Here is a 23,159-nt window from a genome sequence, read left to right on the forward strand (position 1 = left end):
ATAAAAATGCATTTTTCGATGCCATCAAAAATTGTCTGTTATATTTTTAAGAGTCAAAAGTATTTATTATCTAGCTAGAAGTATGTCTATTACCTTTGACCAATCTCTTCAATCTGTAGTAGGTCTTTTAATATGCGTATTACCAGGCCTGTTCATCTCCGCGAGTGAACATCGAAAAAAAAAACACGCACGATGGCCCACCTACAGGATACAATTCGATAAGGCCTCACATACGAGCGAACATTGACTCACGCACGCGTATTCTTGTGTATGATGGAAGAAAATAAAGAAAATGGTGTACTAAATACTGTGCAGTATTTAACTGCCTAAATAATAATAAAAACACAGAATGTACTTTTTAAGTTGCCCCAAGACACTGAGAGGTAAATAAGTAGTTAATATTATTCATGCTAAATCATGTATTTCCTCCGCCATTTTCCGCAGTTTGGCACCTCACGTCACATCATTTTACCGAAGTCAGCCCTATAGCTTCGGCGCAGTGCCGATCACTGACGTTTGTCAACAAAATGGTGCTTGACTCTTGAGACAGGCTAAATTACACCATATTGTTTGACATTGAGCATACATTTTTTTAAATACCTTCGCGAAGTAAAACTTCTGTACGTAGTAGGTACTTATTATTATTCTGTGGTATTACTTATATTCATGCTGGGGAAAATCTGTTATAAAAACAAAATAAAACAAAAATTACAAAGTTAAGAATTTATTTTAATAAATATTGAAACACATGATAAGGCACGAGCATGTTTTACAATTCCACTGAAAACTTTTGTTGAACAAACACAGGTACAGTAAAACATTACTTTTAACATTAATGGGTATTTACATGGGTTATGGCGTCAACTATCCAATGTTGTATGCTTGATTTCGAATATAGTTTTCATCAGATTACGAGCTTTAGAATACATAAGCTATTCTTATTCTACATGAGTTTATGTTAGAGTAAGTCTCGTGTTCGTACGTTGCGACGCACAGCATTGTTGAATCCCTCCCGGTACTGGTAGAACACTCTGCTTGAGGATATCACGTCGGGAACAGCGTCTGAAAACAAAATTGAGTTGAAAATTCTGAGGACAAATTTTATTAAAAAATAGGGGATATGTTTTTTAATTTTCACATTTCTTTAGCCTTGGCATTATCAACTGTGATTTCTTTATTTTTATATTTCTTTACCTTTGGCATTATGAAATCATCCTGTTCTTTTCTTTTAAACTAATCTTTTAATACCTAAGATAAAGATATTATTAATCTCGTAACCTCTTGTACGCTGCTTGTTGAAAGAACAAGCAGCGCCTCGTACTGGTTAGTATGTGTTATATGACATCAGGCTCTGCTAATTCGATACCACATTTTTTTAACGCTTGCATCTTTATCTCTTTTGAAAAAAAGATTAGATTATATTTTAATCAGGTGATAATTAACTTTTAGAAACTATGCATTATACTCGTATTTTACACGTTTATGTGCATGTCTATGTACGAGTATATGAATTACAAGCACAGACAATAATTCAAACAACCACCCCGCAAAACGTGTAATCGCATACAAAACAAGCGATTAAGTCCGCGATTACAGCGGGCCACATGTGCGCGCGCGCTCGCTGCGCTGTTAATATCAATTACAACTGTAATGTATGTTACGGGGAAATGGCTGTAATGTGTGTTTTTCATTTGCTTAATAGAATATACTTAACGCTTTTTAGACAACATACAGGCACAAAATATAACAGAAGGTAAACTCATGTATGTACCTCGCTTTGCATACCTCTCTCGCTCGCACGCTCGGCCGTCGCGCTAGGGTTGTCTTGTCATGTGTTGCGTTTATTTCGTTATGATAGAAAAATGTTACTCTTAATAACACTATGCAAGAAAGACAATAACAGATATCCACGTATACTTATTTATATTTAGTACGTTATTATAGTAATAGTTTGCAAACAAATACACGAGAAGGGAGTAGTATTTAGTTGAGTGGTTGACACTATTATCCAACTAATATATAAATGCGAAAGTTTGGATGTCTGGATGTCTGGATGTTTGTTGCTCTTTCACGCAAAAACTGCTGAACGGATTTTGATGTAACTTTACAGTATTATTGTTTATAACCCTGAATAACATATATAGGCTATAATTTATGACGATCTGTGACAAACTAAATTTCACGCGGGTGAAGCCGCGGGCAAAAGCTAGTTATCCAATAATTCCTAAAACCTCTCTAAAACAATTCGATACCTATTCCTAATAATTGAGTTGGCTTTCAATTTCAATTGAAATTCAAATAAATAACTTACTTACCTCCCCGAATCAACTGGTAATTTAAAAAAAGAAAATTCGGTATTTAATGATGAATTTAAGCAACCAAATACCGAACAATTATAATACGACTTTTTCTGTTCACTCATTTTCGTCAATTTCGCAAAACAAAATAATATCACAGGCGGTTGACCGGCGCGTGACTCAAGCGAACCACAGCGAACGTGTGGCGAACGTCTGTCGCGCCACGTCGCGCTCGCATTCGTCCAAGACAGTCTTGCTAAAGCGGTGTCTATGTGTGCGTGGCTCGAGCGCGTTTAGTATGGAGTTTGTCTTCTGTTATATTTTGTGATACAGGTTACAGGTAGGTATAAAATGTTTTTTGTGAGATTACGCAAGATTAAGGAAGCAATAAACATATTGAGTATTAAGATACGAAATTACTCGTTAGGAGACAAATATTATATCACTAAGATGAGAACAAGTCACACTCTAATGCCGGTTGCAGACCAAGAGCTAAGCTAAGTTAGTTTCGTTTAGCTCGCATAGCTAACGCCGTTTTACATAGCTGTGTGCAGACTGAAAACTATGCAAATACTATGGAAAATTGAGCCAGATATACGAGCGAAGCTCAATACCCAATTATTTATTGCATCCATAATGTTACAGAGGTGGTAGGGTATTATTTTAGATAAAAATTATGGACCCGGGCACATCATTTTAGGAGCGGAGACTAACTTAGCTCTAGGTCTACAACAAGCATAAGTTATGGATGTTCGTTTAATTAAAATCACCCACAGTCAAAAAACTCAACGCCCTAGGTTGTAACGCCAATTGAAATGCATAGATATTATCTTTGTAAAGCCTGGTCCGTGAGCACGTAGAATTTTGTCCAATGACCCCAAGCTACCCATCCTTATCGCTCGCGCGTAATTATGTTCCTGTCGCGCTCGCACACTCACTGCGGGCGCGCGTCGCACAGTCGCGACAGCAATATAATTACGCGCGAGCGATAAGGATGGGTAGCTTGGGGTCATTGGACAAAATTCTACGTGCTCACAGAAAGGGCTTTAACATCTAAACGTCGAGTTTCCACACATGGAGTCATACCTACATCTACCCGCGACAATGTTTGCCGTGCCTAATTGTTCTGAGTCCCGCCCCTCGTAAACGATGTTAGCTTATGTAATGAACTTTTGTGTATGTGCCCGATGTGAAGCGGTTCATTTTAATAGGTATTTGAGGGTAGCAGAAAAAAATACTAAAACGAAATAAATTATGATTAACTAGCGGATGGTTTAAACTTTAACACTTAACTTTATTTTCAAAATCAAAATCCAAAATATTTATTCAGTTTCGACCACAAGTGGCACTTATGAACGTCAAAATATAGTAAATAATAAAAAAGAAAAGGGCTACCTTTATGGGGCACTTTACATGTCTCCTTATCTTTTGGGCCTTACCAGCGCTTCGAGACAAACATATTATTTTCCACTGTTAAAAATGGAAAACCTCATATTTTTATAAATACTTGTAAGTGGCAACATTTAACGATTTTCAAGTCTTGTATCTTCAAATGGACAGATTCAGAAACTTAAATCCTGTCGTGTCCCTTTTAAGTCTTCTCTGCTGCTTCTCTCAGATTGCATATCTACCAAATCTCTATTTCAGCTCTATCTATTAAATATAGTTTCCAACATTACTTATTTAGACAGGCCAGGGCTTTGACTTCCAAAATATAGTTTTTGTGTGAGCTTAAAAGTTTTTATTTCGATATAATAATTCTCCAATGACACATAGACGTTGGATTTACAACTTATAAGTTGCTAGCTAATGTAATCTACCTATGTTCCTTTAATTTTCATCACCAAATTACAATATTAGTTTTGTTAGGCAATCAAAGCCTTTGTTGCCGAAATCACGTTCCTAAGTTCACTCAACAGTGTAATTACGTAACAACCTAAGTCAAAAACGTCGGAACCCTGTTAGCTTACATAAGGCTCCATTGTCTGGGGCCGGAAGCGAGGTGAAATCAAACAGTAAGTCAATCCTGCGCCGCCGCCGGCGCCCGCCCAATCGGTTTAAACAACCCGCTCATTATAACTAGCGGCGGGCGGGGACAATCGCCGACGTAATACAAGGCACATTTTATATTTTAAGTTATTGTCAAAGTAAAATTGTTAAACTGTCCGTTCGTTCGTTCATTTCAGCCGAAAGACGTCCACTGCTGGACAAAGGCCACCCCCATCTCCGTCCGTTTGATTATAATTTACCTAGATAGGCAAACAGGCATGAGCATATGAACATCGAAAATTACAGATATTCATTATCACCTCATTAAATAATCTTTTTAAACAATCTTTAAAGCTACACACATACCTACCGAAAAAAAAACTTTTTAAAGGAGTGGATTAGAGATTACATAATATTTCATGATCACATGGTATCATGTAAGATTTATATGAAACAGACTCAATTGTAAATATAAAAATAATTACACATAATATTAATTACAGACAAGATCGTGTCGTAGACCGTAGTAGTCGTAACGTTAGAAGTGTAATGTTATCGTAGCAACGTAGCAACTACTACAGCTACGTACTACGAAAATATTTTATTCGTAGTCCTGTAGCAGGACTACGAAAATATTTTATTCGTAGTCCTGTAGCAGGCCGTAGCGATGACGAACTTTTAAGTGAAAGAAAGAAAAAGTATGTACTTATTCAATACCATTACACATAATGAGACTAAAGTAAAATTATTCTGTTTTTAATGAAAATAAAAATATTTTAACAAGTTGATTAATAAAACTAAACCACTACTAAAATTACATTTAGATTTGAACATACATAATTATTTCGTGAATTCAACCTATCTAAGTTTTCATCATAATGACATTCTAGTCCAGATATATTAAACCTACGCACTTAAGAGAGTATCATAAATTAATAATTAACGACAAACGTCGCCGACTGTACCCAATTGTAGTAACAATATGGATTCAGAAGTCGGGCGAATTTCTCTCAATCCCATTATGAATCGCGTTGAGATTATTAAACAGTCACCTTAACGAGAATCGGGGGGGTTTGGGGAGGACTAATTTTACGTTAGGATTAGTCTACATTTAGGAAAAGTTGTGTAAAATGAAATACTTCTTTTAATTCGAATTTCATGATAGAAGCAGGCCTGTTCATCTCCGCGAGTTTACATCGAAAACAAAACACGCACGATGGCCCACCTACAGGATACTATTCGACAAGGCCTCACATACGAGCGAACATTGACTCACGCACGCGTATTCTTGTGTATGATGGAAGAAAATAAAGAAAATGGTGTACTAAATACTGTGCAGTATTTAACTGCTTAAATAATAATAAAAACACAGAATGTACTTTTTTAAGTTGCCTCAAGACACTAAGAGGTAAATAAGTAGTTAATATTATTCATGATAATTCATGCTAAAACATGTATTTCCTCCGCCATTTTCCGCAGTTTGGCACCTCACGTCACATCATTTTACCGAAGTCAGCCCTATAGCTTCGGCGCAGTGCCGATCACTGACGTTTGTCAACAAAATGGTGCTTGACTCTTGAGACAGGCTAAATTACACCATATTGTTAATGACATTGAGCATAATTTTTTTTAAATACCTTCGCGAAGTAAAACTTCTGTACGTAGTACTTATTATTATTCTGTGATAGAAGTGACAAGATAATTTATTTTTTCTTTCTATCGATGTTCGGAGGAGTTAACTGATTTGAAGAAGCCTCGTTACTCTTAATTTAAAATTAAGCTTCTTTAAAGTTCTTACACCACTTTTTTCTCATGCAGCGACTTAACATCAGTAATGGATCTAATACTGGTATTTGTTACACACTAATATTAGTTTCCACTGGGACTCAAACTCGCAACCACTGCTAGTATTGAAAAATTGACTACACCACATTGCTATCATCATAGTTATCTCTGCATACATAAGAACATTTAGAAACTTCATAATGCTAATAACCACATAAATCTTAATACATTAGTGTAACCCAAACCTAAAGCGAGCAAACATATTTCGGACGGATCTATTAAAATAACTCATCCGCGAGCAAATTATACGCGATTAATATCAAAATGGTAGACAATCGGTTAGGGGGGGTTATGGTGGGATCAGGTGTTCGACTCCCGGCCGTCAAGGAATGAATATTAACAACCCTTTTGCGGGGCGTAATTGAAAATAATAGGCTCGCTGTGCCCGCGGTGAACGAGTTTAACGAAGGGGATGGAATAAAAATGTGGATGATATGTTGCCAATTGAGGTAGAGAAAATTTTAATGTTTTTGACTTGTAGTTTGATACGACTAAAGCCTGGTCTACGCGCGAGCGAAAAGGATGGGTAGCTTGGGGTCATTGGACAAAATTCTACGTGCTCACAGACTAGGCTTTAGACTCAATTTAAAGTAAAAAATTCAGCTTGTGTTACTTATCACTCACCTCAGAATATAAAAGTTACAGTTTTATTGACTAGACTATAAAGCCAGGTCCAGACGGGTGTAACGCGTAATGGAATGTATCGTGTAATGTAATGAAAATAGTATGGGCAGCACTTTACATGTTAAAAAAATGCTCGTAGTGCCATCCACACGTAGAATTCGTATTATTTTACACGTAATCTTACATTACACATTACTTACACCCATCTGGACCCGGGCTTAAGCCTATAAATTGCTGTGTTATTTTTATTTTTTTTAGATGGCCATTTTAACTCCACTACCTATACTGAATATGTATTTCAGTGCTATCTCAAATGCCATATTACACAAGGTTCACATAATTTAGTTTTGTATAATATCTGAAAGTGTTGTGAATGCTTATACTAAAACGTTTGTTTTTATTTGTATAGAGAACAATAGTGTCTAGACAAACCTAAAGAGGATTTAGGACGCTATTTGGATCAAATATGTAATTGCTCAATGATGAATAATAAATAAATAAATAAATAAATAAATAAATAAATAAATAAATAAATAAATAAATAAATAAATAAATAAATAAATAAATAAATAAATAAATAAATAAATAAATAAATAAATAAATAAATAAATAAATAAATAAATAAATAAATAAATAAATAAATAAATAAATAAATAAATAAATAAATAAATAAATAAATAAATAAATAAATAAATAAATAAATAAATAAATAAATAAATAAATAAATAAATAAATAAATAAATAAATAAATAAATAAATAAATAAATAAATAAATAAATAAATAAATAAATAAATAAATAAATAAATAAATAAATAAATAGTAAAGCTCCCGTTTTTTTTGGAAACGGTTTCTGCATCTATTATTTAGTCGTTCACCGGAGCCCGACGTGAGATTACCATTACGCGATAATACCTAGTTCTGGCGGTTCGCAATTTGTACGATTGTATTTGCTTGATAAATGGTTTCCAACTCGACTCCGTACTAAGGCAGGCTAGGGTGGAATATTGTATAGGTTTTCTAGGGATACACATAAGTATTACATTTAATTTTAAAACTTTCTTGTTTATTTAAATAACTTTTCATTAAAACTGCCTTATTTCGCTCACTCCAGTTTGTATGGAAAAGAACGCTTCTTACACCCGTATTTACACATTACTATGAGGTCTCACAGTGCGCGTGGACGCACAGGGCTCTACTCAATGCTGTACGTTTGATTTGTTGCTTCACTTGTGTTGCATCGTTTGTGAATACGGGTGTTAGTAACAAGACTGCCAAAAAAGTATAAATACATGTGGGAGTGTGAAACGGAACGCAAGGGAGTGAGTGAGACGGAATGAATGAGTGAGGAAGTAAGAACGACGGGATTTAAACAGAAGACGATTAGTATTAAGACGGTTCTAAGACGTTCCTATTTTTTGTGGTTTATCCTGGAGTAAATACAAATAAAGCTGAAGAAATACAACCTGGGTTTCAATTCCTACATACATGTTGTGTTTTATCAAATAATATGTGACATTTTCCCGAATCTGTCCTCGTACACAATACTCAACTCTACTTACAAATAGTTAGATTCGCGTTGTTCACTAGTTTAAATTGACATTTACGTAACATTATCAGTGGGTCTAGACAAAGTGCAAATTATAATCGCAAACCAGTCGAAAAGTGGTCGAAAAGCCCCTTTTTTGTATGGAGTTTTGACGGATTCGATTTTCGATTCGATCAAAAAGTGCGTTTTGTCTAAGGGGGCAGGTGCTTTGTGTATGAAGTTTGACAGATTTTTTATGTTTGTCAAAGTGCAACACAGCCTTAGTATGGAAATGTCATTTAAAACTAATGTTCATTGCGCGTTTAAGTTTTATGTAATAAAGGGGAATATGTTTTTATTTACTTACCTGATCGCTGTATTTGAGACAACGGCACAATTCGTCCGAAGAAATCTTTGTGGACCTGCAACAAACACAAATTTGATTGTAAACTTCAGTAAATAATAAATAGCTGGTATTGCCTATAGCAGCCTGGTGGTTTTAAAAAGCCACAGTGTTAAGCTTCAACGACATCATAAAGGTAGCAGGAAGGCGCTGGACGCAGGCCGCTACCGACCGGGCAACATGGAAAGCATTGGGGGAGGCCTATGTTCAGCAGTGGACGTCCTAGAAGATGATGATGATGATGAGTGTTAAGTTTGATGTGCCAACGTCGTACTTAAATGTTTTCGTGTGTGAATATGTGAATACTGGTGTGAATTTAATTACACGAGCGCCACGTCGGAGCGGCGCGTGCCGAGAGCGGGCACTCGCGGCGTAACGACCGCGGGCGTAACGACGACGGCTATGTAAGGCTGTGGTCACAATACTAGACAATGAATAAATGTGCAAAAACATAGTTTTCCCGTGGAGTTCCAACCTCAAGAAAATATGTTTAGAACTACCGGGGGTTCGCGTATACGTCTTAGGATTTAGAGCGTTTTAGTGTCATGTGGATGTGCCAGGCGAGATTTGGTTAGCATGCGTTAAATCACAGGCTACGGGTCACACGGAGTTTTTAATCAGAATATTTTTTTAAACTTGCAATTTTTTTATGCATGACAAGGCAGGTATTTGACCGCAATCGCACCTGATGTTAAGTGAGATGCAGTCTAGGATACAGGAGTTAGCTGTGTACCTTTCTTTGCACACCAGGAAATTGCAAATACTTGATAATCAACCATTAATCGCGTAACATTGTACCCATAAGACAGTCTCTACAACAGATGTAACTAGAAATATCCCAAAGGATGGCACTCTAGTCTAGACCTAAGAAGAAACGCCTCTCAAGCCCGTAGCCGCCGCAAACGCGCTAACGACTCGACAAAAACAGTTACGCTAACGAGCTAAGACGACGGAGTCAAAGAAAAAATAATTGCAATTTTAAACGCGCTGTGATGACGTTTCTAACATCACACGGTCTCGTAGTAACGACGTAGCAGTGCTACGCCGTAGTTAACGTAGCACTAGTCGTGCCACTTGTTCGTAGCAACTCGTAGATGTTTTTACACAGAATGTGTCTCTTTCATAGAGATATAGAGAGATGCCAACTAATGCGCTGAGTTCGAAACTCGTCGTATTAGAAATTCACACACACATAGGGTTGCCAGGTCCAAAATCACAAAAGCCGGACTTTGTGCTTCATTTGGTCGGACATTTTACCCTAAAAGCCGGGTGTCAATTAGTGTCAAGCTCGTGAGTGAGTACTATCATCTGCTAAACAACATTCTGATGCGTGCGCTTCATATGATTCTGTGGCTCGACTTTCTCCTGGCGCGCGCAAATAAAAAGCCTAACAAATGCCGGACAGGCCGGACAAGGCAATATTTGGCCGGACAAGTCCCTAAAAAGCCAAACATGTCCGGCTAACATATCCGGACGCCTGGCAACCCTACACACACACAAAGTAATCAAAATATGTGCTCCACTGCGGTATTAGTAATCAACGTTCGAATAATCTTTCGTACTACGCATGCAATATAAACTGTTTACATTATGACGTCGCTGCTGTCATCATTGCTTTCACGAGCAATGTGTTCTGTTTTTGGGCATATTGCTGCGACACCGGCTCCGCCCCCTTGTCACATCTTACTTTTAGTTTCTGTGTCTGTGGTCTCTTTCGTGTTTTAGTGACAAAAAGCACTTTTTTACGCTATTTTTAGTTCTAACAAAAATAGCGTAAAAAAGTGCTTCTAAAGGTGTTTGAGGGCGTAAATCTAAAAGTATTAACGCTTACGATCATATTTATATCTTACCAAGCTAATTTCTCGAGTCACCGAAATCATTACTACACCGAACCCTCGAAAAGCGTATTAATATCAATAAAGTGGAATAAACAGCAGTAATGGATAAGCAAACCGTATCATGAGAGGCGCACGGGCGATAGCAAACCAATTACTAGTTTGTTACAGCGTCGCGAGCGCTTCGACAATATCGCGGGCAGCGCGGGCGTATCTACGAGCTAGATTGGACATGTGGTCTGAATTATAGGCTGAAGCGGAGAAAACAACTACTATTCTTGGCCAAGACACTTTTAACATAAAATATAATAAGCCTAGTGACATTCAGTACCTATATCGATTTTAGACGGGAAGCCAAAATATTTTCCGTTCAAACACAATAATTTATTTTAGCCTGTAGTTAATGCTAGCCCAGTTGTAGCAGAGGTTACCGGGAATATTAGTAATTTGCACAGTTTTTAAGCGTAACGTGTGTTGTTTACATCGAAAATGGATCATAGAACACAAATTACTAATAGTCCCGTTATCCCCTCGTACTAAGCTAAAGATGCTTGTGTCACGATCACGAGTGAGCTCACCACAATAGTCGAGCGGCAGCGGGATTCGTTCCCGCGTTCCCCGGATCACGAGTCGGCCAGTCGGACCCCTTCACCGTTCGGCTATCGTGGCTTCATTATTATCATCATCATTTCAGCCATAGGACGGCCACTACTGAACATAGGCCCAACGATTTCCAAATTGGCCGGTTGGTAGCGACCTGCGTGCTATGTGCCCTGCCCACGTGTGATGAATACATGTTCTGAAACGTGTCCTCTCACTAAAGACCTAATAAGCAAGTGCAAAGTTACACAACGTGCTATGGAGAAGAACAGGGTTTATGTAATAATGTCCGCTGTCTCTCAAACCTTGTCCCGCGCCGTAACTTCGTTCGCCCACAATATTTCCGATTACAGGCGCTAGGCGGGCGCGGTAAATCGGAACACACAGCATAAACACAATTTCGCACTCATAAAAGTTATCGGCGGGGTGACGCGTTACGACAGCGGGGGGGACCTCGTATAGTCAATCAGAGGTGATACTCCCAAGAAATTGTTATGGACTCGTTATTTGAGGTAACGTTGTTTTGGGATCCCTTTCGCCATAAAGCAGAATGAGGGTTGACTTATTTTCTTAATACAAAAAAGATACAAAGGATTTTCGGTAATCTCACTTTGGTAATATGAATGATGGAGCTCTGTTTCGGAACATGATAATGTTGGGTTGGCGTACAGATTTATATTTTTATGATCCAGTGACGATTTAAGTAGGTGGCAGTTGTTAAATGATTGTTTGATGATATAATAGAAGTGCACTTTTAAAAAGAAAGAATCCTAAATTTAGAACGGGATATAAGAATCTTTATTTGACTAAATTATGTAACTACTTACTTTAATTTAATTTCTAAATTAATCTAAGTAGTGTTAATTGAGACATTTCATACGCTTAAGACGACTCGTTAAGTTTTGGCTCATCAGAGTTTTTGGTGAAAACTGAAGTTACCATCAAAATCAAAATCAATCAAAAATCAAAATCAAAAATATTTATTCAGTTTAGACCACAAGTGGCACTTATGAACGTCAATAGAAAATAATAAAAAAAGAAAAAGGTAGCCCTTATGGGGCACTTTACATGTCTCCTTATCTTTTGGGCCCTACCAGCGCTTCGAGACAAACATATGGCAAGTGCTGAGAAGAAACGCCGGAACAAACTCATCGTCTATCTATACTAAGGTTACCTTAGTTGTCCTCACACAATAAGAATACTTATATTGACAAACGACCGTTCCTGATATTGACAAACGATGGAGCGTAATCCTCATATCACAACTAAACCTGCTTAAAGCCAGGCTATCAGCTTACTAAAAGAAAAGCAAAAACAATAGGTTCGAAAACAACTTTAAACATTCATTCCGCTCTCAAATATTTATCGGCGATACACAGCGTGGGTAGATAACATTTTTCCGGTCGGGTGACGGGGTAGGTGGGTACACAGTGTGACGTGGAAACAGTGGGTGTATTTTGTGTGAAAATACCTGGTGGTTTCGCCGATGCACAGTGATTCGAGTAGAACAAGCTAGCTGGACAATATTATTTTTTTACTTTAATGGGTTTAATACAGGCATTACTTACTTTTTTGTGCAATTTAAGATTAATTAGGCTTGTCATTATAATTATTATAGGTAGGTTTGAAAAAAAAATTTTTTTGGTAATAAAATATTTATTTCCTAAAATCAAGAGAAACAGACTAAAAAGGAAAGAAGAAACTAACTTTACAGTATAATAATAATTGGTCTTATGATGTATTAGGTGGTAAAGTATGAAATTCCCGTTTTTTATGGAGAATTTAATGAAAATCAATTTTTCGATATAAACATTTTTGCGATTTATATGGAACAAAGAATCTCAGTTTTTTTTAATTTAGTAGGTAGACTGGGACAACATTAATGACTTGCCAAGTTGCTGTGGCCAGCAGACATTTGCGCTGCAGCTTCAGCAGCCAATATCAGTTCTCAAGTACTTCTTGAGGAAATGAGGTCTAAAAGTCTTCTTCTTTTCGTCTTTTTGCTGGACTCGTCGAACTCCTTGAGTGGTCGTCCAGGTGTAGAATCTTTCGACGTGGAAGACTGAACTTTATGAACAGAAACATGTAACACTATGGCTCCGGGAATCCACTCAGTTTTGTTTTTCATGAAGCGTTCCCTGTTTTGCCGTATTTCGTCCATTGAAATGAAATTGAAATGCGACTGATGCTATTCTTCAACTCTCTCAGCGAATTTTCATGATCCCAATACATCACATTTTGAGAATATAAATTAAAAATCATGCTATTCTGGTCACTTTTTCAATGTTTTAATCATTAATCAAAAAACTTGATTTTTTATTAATCTGAAAAAATAAAATTGTTGTGCAAAAGTGTGCAAACTGAAACTGGTATATTTGAATACTAGAGGGTTACAGCTACAACATATATAAATTCCAGACTGGGGTCAAGTGGGGGCATACAACTTCTAGTCTTCCAAACATAAAATTTTGAGAAAAATATAAAGGTCAACATTTCGCCATACTTTTTAAAACTATGTGCATTATTATGCACCTTATTGTACAGAAAATAAAAAGTACTTACCCTTATCTTCAAAATCCATCACACAAATATTTGGTCACCATAGTAAAAAATAATGTCAGGTGTAGTCGAAAGTCGAGCAAAATTAGGAATTAAAAATTACACTATCCTCATATCCTCACTTACCATGTTAATTACTCACGACTAGGTAATTAACAAAGTAAAAAATTGTGGAATCCTTAATGTCTGGGATGTTGTTTATCGTTTTTCATAAACGATAATCAGAAATTCAACAATGACTTTTGTCCAGCTAGCTTGTTCTACACGAATCACAGTGCGATGATTAGACATATAATTTCAAAGGAAGGAAGAGCACTAACTTAAACTATCAGAGCCTTATTACAAAAAAGTTAAACCCGGGATGAACACTGGTTTAAAATGACATTTCCATACTAAATGTCAATTTAAACAATAGTTTAAAGAAGCCCAGAAGTTATACTGTACAGAAGAGAATAATTCTGTACTTCTGTACTCACCACACCGCTCGATAAAGTTGGTAAAACTCCTCAAGCTACCAGCGCGCGTCCTTCAAAAAATGCATATTGGTTGTAAGTAAATACCGAGTACATAAAGACAGGTCTTCTTTCCCTTTTTATCTTGTGGTGGGTAGGTATATTGATATCCCGCAAACAATACAATCAGAGCCAATCTGCCGCGCAAATAGGAAAATAGAGTGCGCGACGGCACAGGGCCGCCTCGGGCGCCTGGGTAATTGGTGTTTATTCATATTTCGGGGGTCATTACATTAAGAAGCTAGCAACATTGTTAGTTTTGAACAAAGGGAGGTTTGTGAACATAGTCCTAATTTGGGGAGGGTTTTAAATGCGGTATTTACATAGAAGTGTCAGTGGTAGAGCGATTCATACAACAGCATTTTTAGCAGTATGGGCGGGAAAATCCTCAATTTATCTTTTTCTCATGTTTGCAATACATACCGTCACGGATGTTCATACCTCGTTCGTGGCCGAAGGGATTAAGTATAGCAATAAAAACAAATTAAATGAAACGCACCTAGCGTTTAGTGCAGACGTTTCCATACATTTTTAACCTTACCTGACTAGATCGCACTTATTGCGTGTCATGTAAGCTATAAATTACTGTATTGGATTGAAAAAGAAGCTGACAAAGGTAACTGAGTTTCTTTCGCCACTTCTCAGCACCACCCCATATGTTGTCCCGAAGTGGTGGTAGAGCAATAAGCTATATTTGGGACGCTATAAGTGCCCTGGAAAGGGCCTATGTACTGAATAAACTATTTGAATTTAAAGTTACTATATTGTGGTCGTCACAGACTTAACTATTGTAGTCTGTGCCATTGTAGAAGCTCAGCGTTATTTCACAGCACTCAATAAAACTAAACCTGATCCCAAATCCGTCCCTGCCCATATCTTGAGCAGCATCGCCGCGTCGCGAGCGGATTCACTCGAATCCGCGCAATTTTCCGCCGGTCATTTTTCATTGTTCCGACTCGAAGCCCGCGGCGGTAGCCCCCACCCACCCTTATTTGCGGGCGGGCGTAAATACGGCCCTGTGTAACTTGTAACTAGTTACAAGAGTCCATATTTACGACGCTTTTCAAACTATTCAAGTTTCGTATTAGGACGAAATAAGGTGGAAATTGAAAAATAAGTTGAAGGAAACTTGCGAGGTGTATTAGATAAGTATTCGGCGGATTGGAAACGTAAATTGAAATGGTTTTGAGAGATTGGATCGTAATAGGCACTAACATATCGTTTAATATAAGAACTCAGCCAGCACATTTTCCTTCATTAATGGCAAGTATACTGAATATTTACTTGACGTAACAATAACTGTTTACCTTATCAAGCCACATTTCATAAATAAATGAAAGAAAGAAAGAAATAATAAATAGATAATTTTATTGTATGTCACCATCATTCAGCCACAGAACGTTCACTGCTGAACATAGGCATCCCCCAATTTATTGTATGTATATTGTATACCACACATAAACTGATAATCACAACGAAAGCTTAACTACACTATTGTACTACTACCCATAGCAAACAACATAATTTACAAAGATATTATACGATCATTTTCCTATAGAGCGTTATCCGCAGTTGCCCATTCACCTCTAACATCGCCCGCCCTACATTAATCTCTCTGATATTTATGTATTGCTCTATTAGAGCTTGAGGCAGGACCACTATAAGAGGATGAGCAGCATAGTATTACACCTTCCATAATAGTTAAGTCAAAGTCAAAATTTCTTTAGACTATTTAAATAGTACTTAATAAGAGAGCGTATTTCGATAAATTATAAGCCTATGTGCTATTCCAAAATTTCCAATACCTACATAAGCTATAATCTAGTAGTTTCATTAATATCTGTCCAGTAGTTTTTGCATAAAAGAGTAACAAACATCCAGTCAAATTTTTTTTTAACATCAACTTCCAATTTTTACACTTCAGGAATAAAATGTGGGCCAGTGCCCAAACACCGCTAGAAACTCAGTCACTTTTGTCAGCTTGTGTACTAAAGTGTAATAATACCAGGTAGTTTTAATTTCATATTTTTTATGTAATAATAAAAGGCCATAAACAACCCTAAAGACTGCAGAACCCAAACATTATTTCAAACTCTACATAGAATCTACATTCATTGCAAGACCAATTTGTTTTCTCATAGTATCGATGGCGACAAACAATAAGATAATGAAAAAGTCGCCAGTCTACCCCCATAAACAATTCATAGACAAGACTAATGGGGAATAAGCATTATTACTTCCCTTTTTACCCGGCAGCCGAAGGTTGGCCACTGCGGTATCGTTTTACGTAAATGGGCTTGAGAAAGAAGACACTGTAGGCAGGGACCGAAGTAGCGAACTAACTTATATAAAATACCGTGCTTCAAAAGACGGCTAAAGCCTTCTTCAGTCTGATCAGTGATTTATTTATTTATTTATTTATTAACACCAACAAGACATACACCATTTTAGACAATATTATTTTTTATTTATTTATTTATTTATTATACATGCTTATATAATAGGTTAAGTGCTATCTTAATTATAGGCGTTACACAAAAGAAATTGAATTAACGTAGCACAGAACATTAGTAAATTTTAAATTGAAATAAGTTAAATAACAAGCAAATGATCAAGCACTTTGAAACTATGTAATTTATCCAAATCTCTGAACTCTGCTGCTACCACACACACGATAGAATAGGAAAATTTCATACATTGAGTGTGCTAGTTGATAAGTACATATACAACCATCTCCTTAGGTATATCAAGAAAATGCTTAGCCTAGGCGCAAACCACCGACTTTTAGTAAGTCGATTCTAATTTTTATAAAGAACTAGCTGACCCGGCGAACTTCGTACCGCCTTAGCGTAGAGATTTTCTTTATATTTTTTTCCGTAAAAACCTTGTACAGAGTATTAGAAAACTACAAAAAAAAAATCAGCCAAATCGGTCAAGCCGTTTTCATGTTATGTCGTGACAACGGAAAACGGGTTTCATTTTTATATATATAGATTGGCCGATCTAATGTGCCCACTTTCATACATGTCCATTGTCCATACTAATTAACAGCCCGACACAATTTCAACCGAATTTCGGCCTATCCCTAATTACACTGGTCAACAAAATTTTGTAACAAGAAAGGTGCTTGCTAATTTTAAATTACCTACCTACCCTCAATTTATTCCCATATTTATTTTGATGATACAATACATATATTTTTATACATTATTACATGAACATGTTCATACTAATTAACAGCCCGACACAACTACCGGCCAACAAAAGGTCAGTAGTCTGCGGCTAGGCTTATATTTTCGGATTCGACCGATAGTTACAGTAACAATTTCCACTTCTCTGCAAACGCACTGAAAAATTAACACAATTTTTTTTTTTTTCAAAAATGTTCCATTCAAGACAAAGCACACCCTTCTCATGGAAATGATGAACCGTCCCACAAGGACGGCGAATTACCTCCGTGCTCTCACGCAAATTACATTGTGCCAGCACGATTTGTTACTCCGTAAATTGTGAATGATCGCTGGAAGACTTGAGGCTTTTAGTGATGGCGATTTGGATCATGATCAATGTAAATTTAATTGCTTCGATGGAGTAAATAATATAATTAACTGTAATAAATAGTTAAAATATACCTATGCTTGTTTGACATCACTAACTGATACAGACTCTGTTTTAGGCGATTTTTTTCTACATGTCAAATTGTTTCCGGCCGCGGTCTACAAATTAGTTCGTTCGTTCCAGCCAAATGACGTCCACTGCTGGACAAAAGCCTCTCTCAAGGATTTCCATAATGACCGGTCCTGCCTCCCACTAGTTGGACCGACGATCTGGTGAAGGTCACGGGAAGAACCTGGATGCGGGTAGCGCAGGACAAATTAGTATACTACTTACTAATTTATTGTTTAAAATAAGAAAGAAAGATGTCGTTATTGGATGAAAGAAAGAAAGATGGCGTTTTTTAATTCGTTCCTTACGGGGGAAGGCACAAGCTAAGGCAATACTGCTAAAAAATCGTCGATCGTCAGTTTTAAAAGCATCGATTATTCTCTAATCGACTCCAGCTAACTCGGTGATCGATCGGCCATCATCAATGCGTTTTAGAAATTAAATTGAGAGTTGCGCTGAAGGCCCTTGGAGGAATAAGGCCACATTATGTCGTTATCGATGTATCGGTAAGGTAGAGATATCGGTCATGGTCGTGTACAGTCAAAAGCATGTCAAATTAACATTTAAAGTAAGCATAACTTTAATTTTACTTTTTAAAGACAAAAGTACTTTAAAAGCGTGAATATAACCTAACAGCACCATTAGCAGCCAGTATCAAAAGAAGATACGTTTAAATTAAATTAATAAGACAGCTGTTGACAGGCTAAACGCAAACTGCGAAAACCGAGAAAAAAAAGCCACTATCATACTTAGTGTGAATCAAACCTTTTTACATGCTGGTCGCTAACACTTCACATTCTTAAAAAAGAAACGATCCCGCCATATCTATCCGCACTGGCAACAAATAGAGCTCGCCCGGGGGCGTGGGCTGTTCGTTTTCCAAATTCAAATAATGGAGTAACGAGCGCGCCAGCCAGTATCGTCGCGGTGCAATCATGCCGCTAATCCGCACAGACAGGGCGAACCACATTCGTGGGGCTGCATTTCATTTGTTTATTTTGAGGTTGTGTTCTTATTTTGAAATTGGCTGATATCTTTAGAATGTTGCTGTTTGTAGGTCAGTGTTTTATGAAAAAAAAAGGTAGTTAAATAATGTTGACACTGAAACTGAATTGATGGAAAATTTCATTTTCAAGTAAAACTAAATGTTCATAACAGATATTATGGAATATCTGAAAATTTATGAAAATTTTAACTCAAATCAACAAAAACATATAGCTTACCTACCTATCATAAACAAATCCCTGTCATATTTAGTGCTAAAACTGCATAAACAGTAGTTGTCACTATACCCGTTACATTTTACATCAATTCATGCTAACAAGCAAATCTGACACTCGTTGCTAAATAAACTACAAACAGCTAAAATATATTGCCATTATCAGATTTGTGCTGGACAGGTTAACGCGCCTAACAATTTAACGTTAAATAATTAACGAGATAACACACTGTAATTTTCATTTCACCCCGTATTATCGGGATTACGGTCCCAATTTTCCAACCCCACTCACTCCATTATTGCAACTAATCTTGTCACTAATCCTAGTCCGATTACTGAATGGTGCGGTTCCAAATTCAAACAAGCTTAATCGTTCCGAATTCAAATGGGCTCGAATAATGCGGTTCGAAATTTAAACACGCGTGTAATTTTTGAATTTCGAACCGCGCGCCATGTGCATCGCCGGAGGATATCGTTTTTTTGGCGCCATACCGTCGCAGTTCGGATACGCAAGGAGTTAACGGGCGAGCGTATTCATAGGGTGAAAAGGATAATAAACGTTTTTATTGGCTTTATCCCGCGGAGACCGAGCCAACATTGTTACACGGTCTTCCTTTTCATAAAATAATTTTGATATTACGTACCGTACTTGCATGAAATTACTTCTCAAACGAACCAAAATGGTTCTTTCATTATTCATTTTAAGGAATAACTTGGAAGACGTTTAAGAATTACTAGCGGCCGCCCGCGACTTCGTACGCGTGAATCCCGTTTTTCCCGCTAATTCCCGTTCCCGTGGGAATTTCGGGAATTCCTTTCTTAGTGCACCTCTACGGTACCTAAGCTACGTCCCTTCCAAATTTCAAGTGCCTACGTTTAGCCGTTTAGGCTGTGCGTTGATCTGTCAGTCAGTCAGTCAGTTTCTCCTTTTATATATTTAGATTAATATAAACTTGTTTTTATAAAGGCGTACTTTTGAGACAATAAAAACACAGAGAGAGACAACAAAACAGAATACATTTGTCGGTTTATTTGGCTTTTATAAATGTCTGAACTGATTTATGTAATTTTTAATCAATTAAATAAGCAATTAAAATGTAATGTGTCCAGTAAATAGTCCAGAAAAAGTCACAATCCATGAACATTTTGACCATAATTATGATGAAGAGCTTTCGTATAAGTCAAACCAGTCTGACGTTCAGTTCCTAGCATCAAGAACAAAAAACCCTTTCAAAACCAACATTAATTACAGTTACTATTCCTTCACCACCGAAACCAAACAGAGGGTTATCAGCAACTCTATTAAAAACGCAACAGCATAAAAGGGGGTGTACGTCAAACAAATTGCAATTAACCCGTTCTATTCTGCGGCGGGTCACTCCGCCCCGGGCGCTGTTCAAAGCGGTGGGCAGCGGCTTTCAGCGCTGTTTGCGGTAATCAGATAGCGCTGCGCAATATGCCACATGTTTGAACAAGCAAGAGACCCCGGGCAACGCAAATGGCGCTTTTTAGCAAGGTTGATAATGAGCGTTTGGTTGGGTTAATTATTTTTTTAAATTACAATTGGGGCTTAATTGAAAAAGCGACTAAATAAATATGTAAACGTCATTTGATCGCCTATTTATTTGCTTCCTTACAAAATTTAGTCCACAAGAAAGATTTTAAACAAAAAAACCATGTCTTTAAGGCATACGCGGACATCAGTTTCCGTTCAATATTTCTCTCTTTCTCTCTCTAATCAATATTTTATTTATTAATTATACAACAAGAAACATTTATGATATAGAAGATTTTCAGAAGAAATTCTTCTTTTCTTCCTTCCTCGTGGAAAGACATTGACATCACGAAGCAAAAGATTTCTTGTTGACAATGGAACCTTACGCCATAGTGTAAAACCACCTATGTAGAGTACCTACATTAAATTATATCACAACGCGGTACCAACCGCTCATGGTGTGAAACTCTCCTATCGAGCCTGTAGTTAATATTGTACTGCATTAACGGCTGCAGCTTCAGAATTTCAAAATAAAACTATTATCCAACAGCATTAAAAATTACGAGGCGCTTCCAAAGCAGGCTCTTTCAACTATGAGCGAACAATCTTTGTAACAATCTCAACGGGAGCGTCTAAATAACCACCGACTAGCATTGATGCAATTGCCCGCTCTAACGCACAGCCCGAATAGAACAGTACATTTACCACATGGTAAATGTATATTGACATATTATGTCATATTACCTTAATACCTACATAGGTATATGTAGTATAAATCTTGCGGGATCCTGCATTGCTGGATTACCATGGGAAAGGGCCCTAAGTAGGTACATCTACAAATAATATTCCGCAGTTCCGTAATCCTACAAAAAATAGTCCATGCTTTTATTCTATGCCTTTGGAATGAAATTGAAAATAACAGAGCTTAAAGCTCTCTAAAATAAATATCTAACCGACGTTAGTGAATTTCTTTAAAACTTAGTTAACTTTTTTTACCAAACAAATGATGTAAAGAAAAGTATAGCCTGACCAGGAACATAAAAACCCTCGCCATGTTGCGGAAAACTAATGGTACTAATTTCTTTTAATGGCAACAGTAACTGAAAACTTCATTGACATGTCACCTTGCATGTCAGTCTATTGTTGTCAAAGTGTAAACAAACTTTATTTTAAATGTTTGCAATTGATTTTGTGAATTAAATTGCTAAAATATTTTTATAGTCGTGAAAGAAAAGTGGTTCACTATGTGTTAATGTATTTGTCGAAGAGAAATACTAAGGGTTCGGACAATATTTTCATTGAATAATGTTTCCGACAAAGGTTGTCAAATTGACTGACATGTTTATCGTATAGTACAGTCCACTATGAAAATTAGCTGTAGTCTGTTTCAACTACCTATTTTAAAGTTTTTTGTCACTTTCTAAGTTTTGAATTTTATGGAATTGGGAAAGAAGTACTGAGTTTGAAGCGTTCATGAGCAGACATTGCAGTTGAATATTCAAGTTCTGAATTTGATTATTGATGAATAATAAAATAAATCCTACTAGCTCGATTGATGGTTTCATTTAATTTATTTAAACCAGGTTACCTTTAATAATATTTTTCGTAATTTATGAAAATATCAAATTAGCCCGTAATCCTGAATCCTGATACATAAATTTAGCCTATTAATTTAACACATGTACGACTGTACTCAGTGTTGCACTATCAAATGCAATTGAAGCGCCTCTATGCCAGGGTTTTTATGTTCCTGGTCAGGCTATAATACTTAGTTTTCAATTCTTTCTTCAGTCTGTAAGACAGCCGAGCTTCCCTGCATATAACATGGAGTTGCGCTAATTTATGATAAGTTTGGGTCAAAATCGAAATCAGTGGCTTGCCATGCTCTCCAAGGAACGAAGTAGCAAAGCATGCAACTCAAAAAATGGTAAATTGTGTTTTTTTATCCAGTCTAAGATATGAAACACACAATCAGAATCATGAAGAGTACATTTTACGTACTTTTTTTTGCTTAACGTCAACTGTACGCGAAATACTACTGCGGATTTACGTGGCCGTTAAAATTCCGCTATCATTGATGCAATCGCCCGCTCAAAGGGGCCGCGCGTAAAAACTAGCTAACAAGCGCGCGCGCCTCGGGCTCTATTCACAATTCGCGCCAACGGGGAGCGCTTCTAAATTCAAATTTTCAAATTCGGAACGCTCCAAATATGAACGCGTTGGGATAGAGATTCGTAATGTGATATTCGGAGCTAAATACTCTTTGAAAACTAAAATTGCGTAACTTCTTTTTTCATTTTGATTGAACCTGCCAGTAATAATTCCATGAGTAACGTTAATACATAATTCAAAAATTACAATACAGTTTATTATAGATGGTTTGGTTTAGACATTTATTTTATTCACTTAAAAAAAGATGCAGATTTAAATTGAGTATTAAATTAAGTTCGTAAGGCTTGTTTTAACTCCAAAATCACATTAGTAGAAACCTGCCAATCCGCATGCCTCTCATCAAAATAAATAATTCAGCGGTCACGTCAAGCCTACCCTATCAGTGGGGGCTTACGGGCCTTACTGTAATCCCGCTTG

General features: G+C 36.9%; 1 protein-coding gene across 1 annotated transcript in view; it reads right to left on the minus strand.

The window, feature by feature from the left end:
* Positions 1–739: 739 nt before the first annotated feature.
* cutlet (chromosome transmission fidelity protein 18 homolog) overlaps positions 740–23,159 on the minus strand; it is a 51,304-nt gene continuing 28,884 nt past the window's right edge. The window contains exons 15-16 of the mRNA XM_028323697.1: positions 8,649–8,703; positions 740–1,062 (exon numbers count right to left, since the gene is read on the minus strand). Coding sequence (XP_028179498.1) covers positions 959–1,062; positions 8,649–8,703 — 159 coding nt within the window. The 3' untranslated portion in view covers positions 740–958. The remainder of the gene's footprint in view (positions 1,063–8,648; positions 8,704–23,159) is intronic.

The sequence above is a fragment of the Ostrinia furnacalis genome, unplaced genomic scaffold (assembly GCF_004193835.3).
Source record: "Ostrinia furnacalis isolate ACB-3 unplaced genomic scaffold, ASM419383v2 OfSCF0677, whole genome shotgun sequence".
In the NCBI taxonomy this organism is placed as follows: domain Eukaryota; kingdom Metazoa; phylum Arthropoda; class Insecta; order Lepidoptera; family Crambidae; genus Ostrinia; species Ostrinia furnacalis.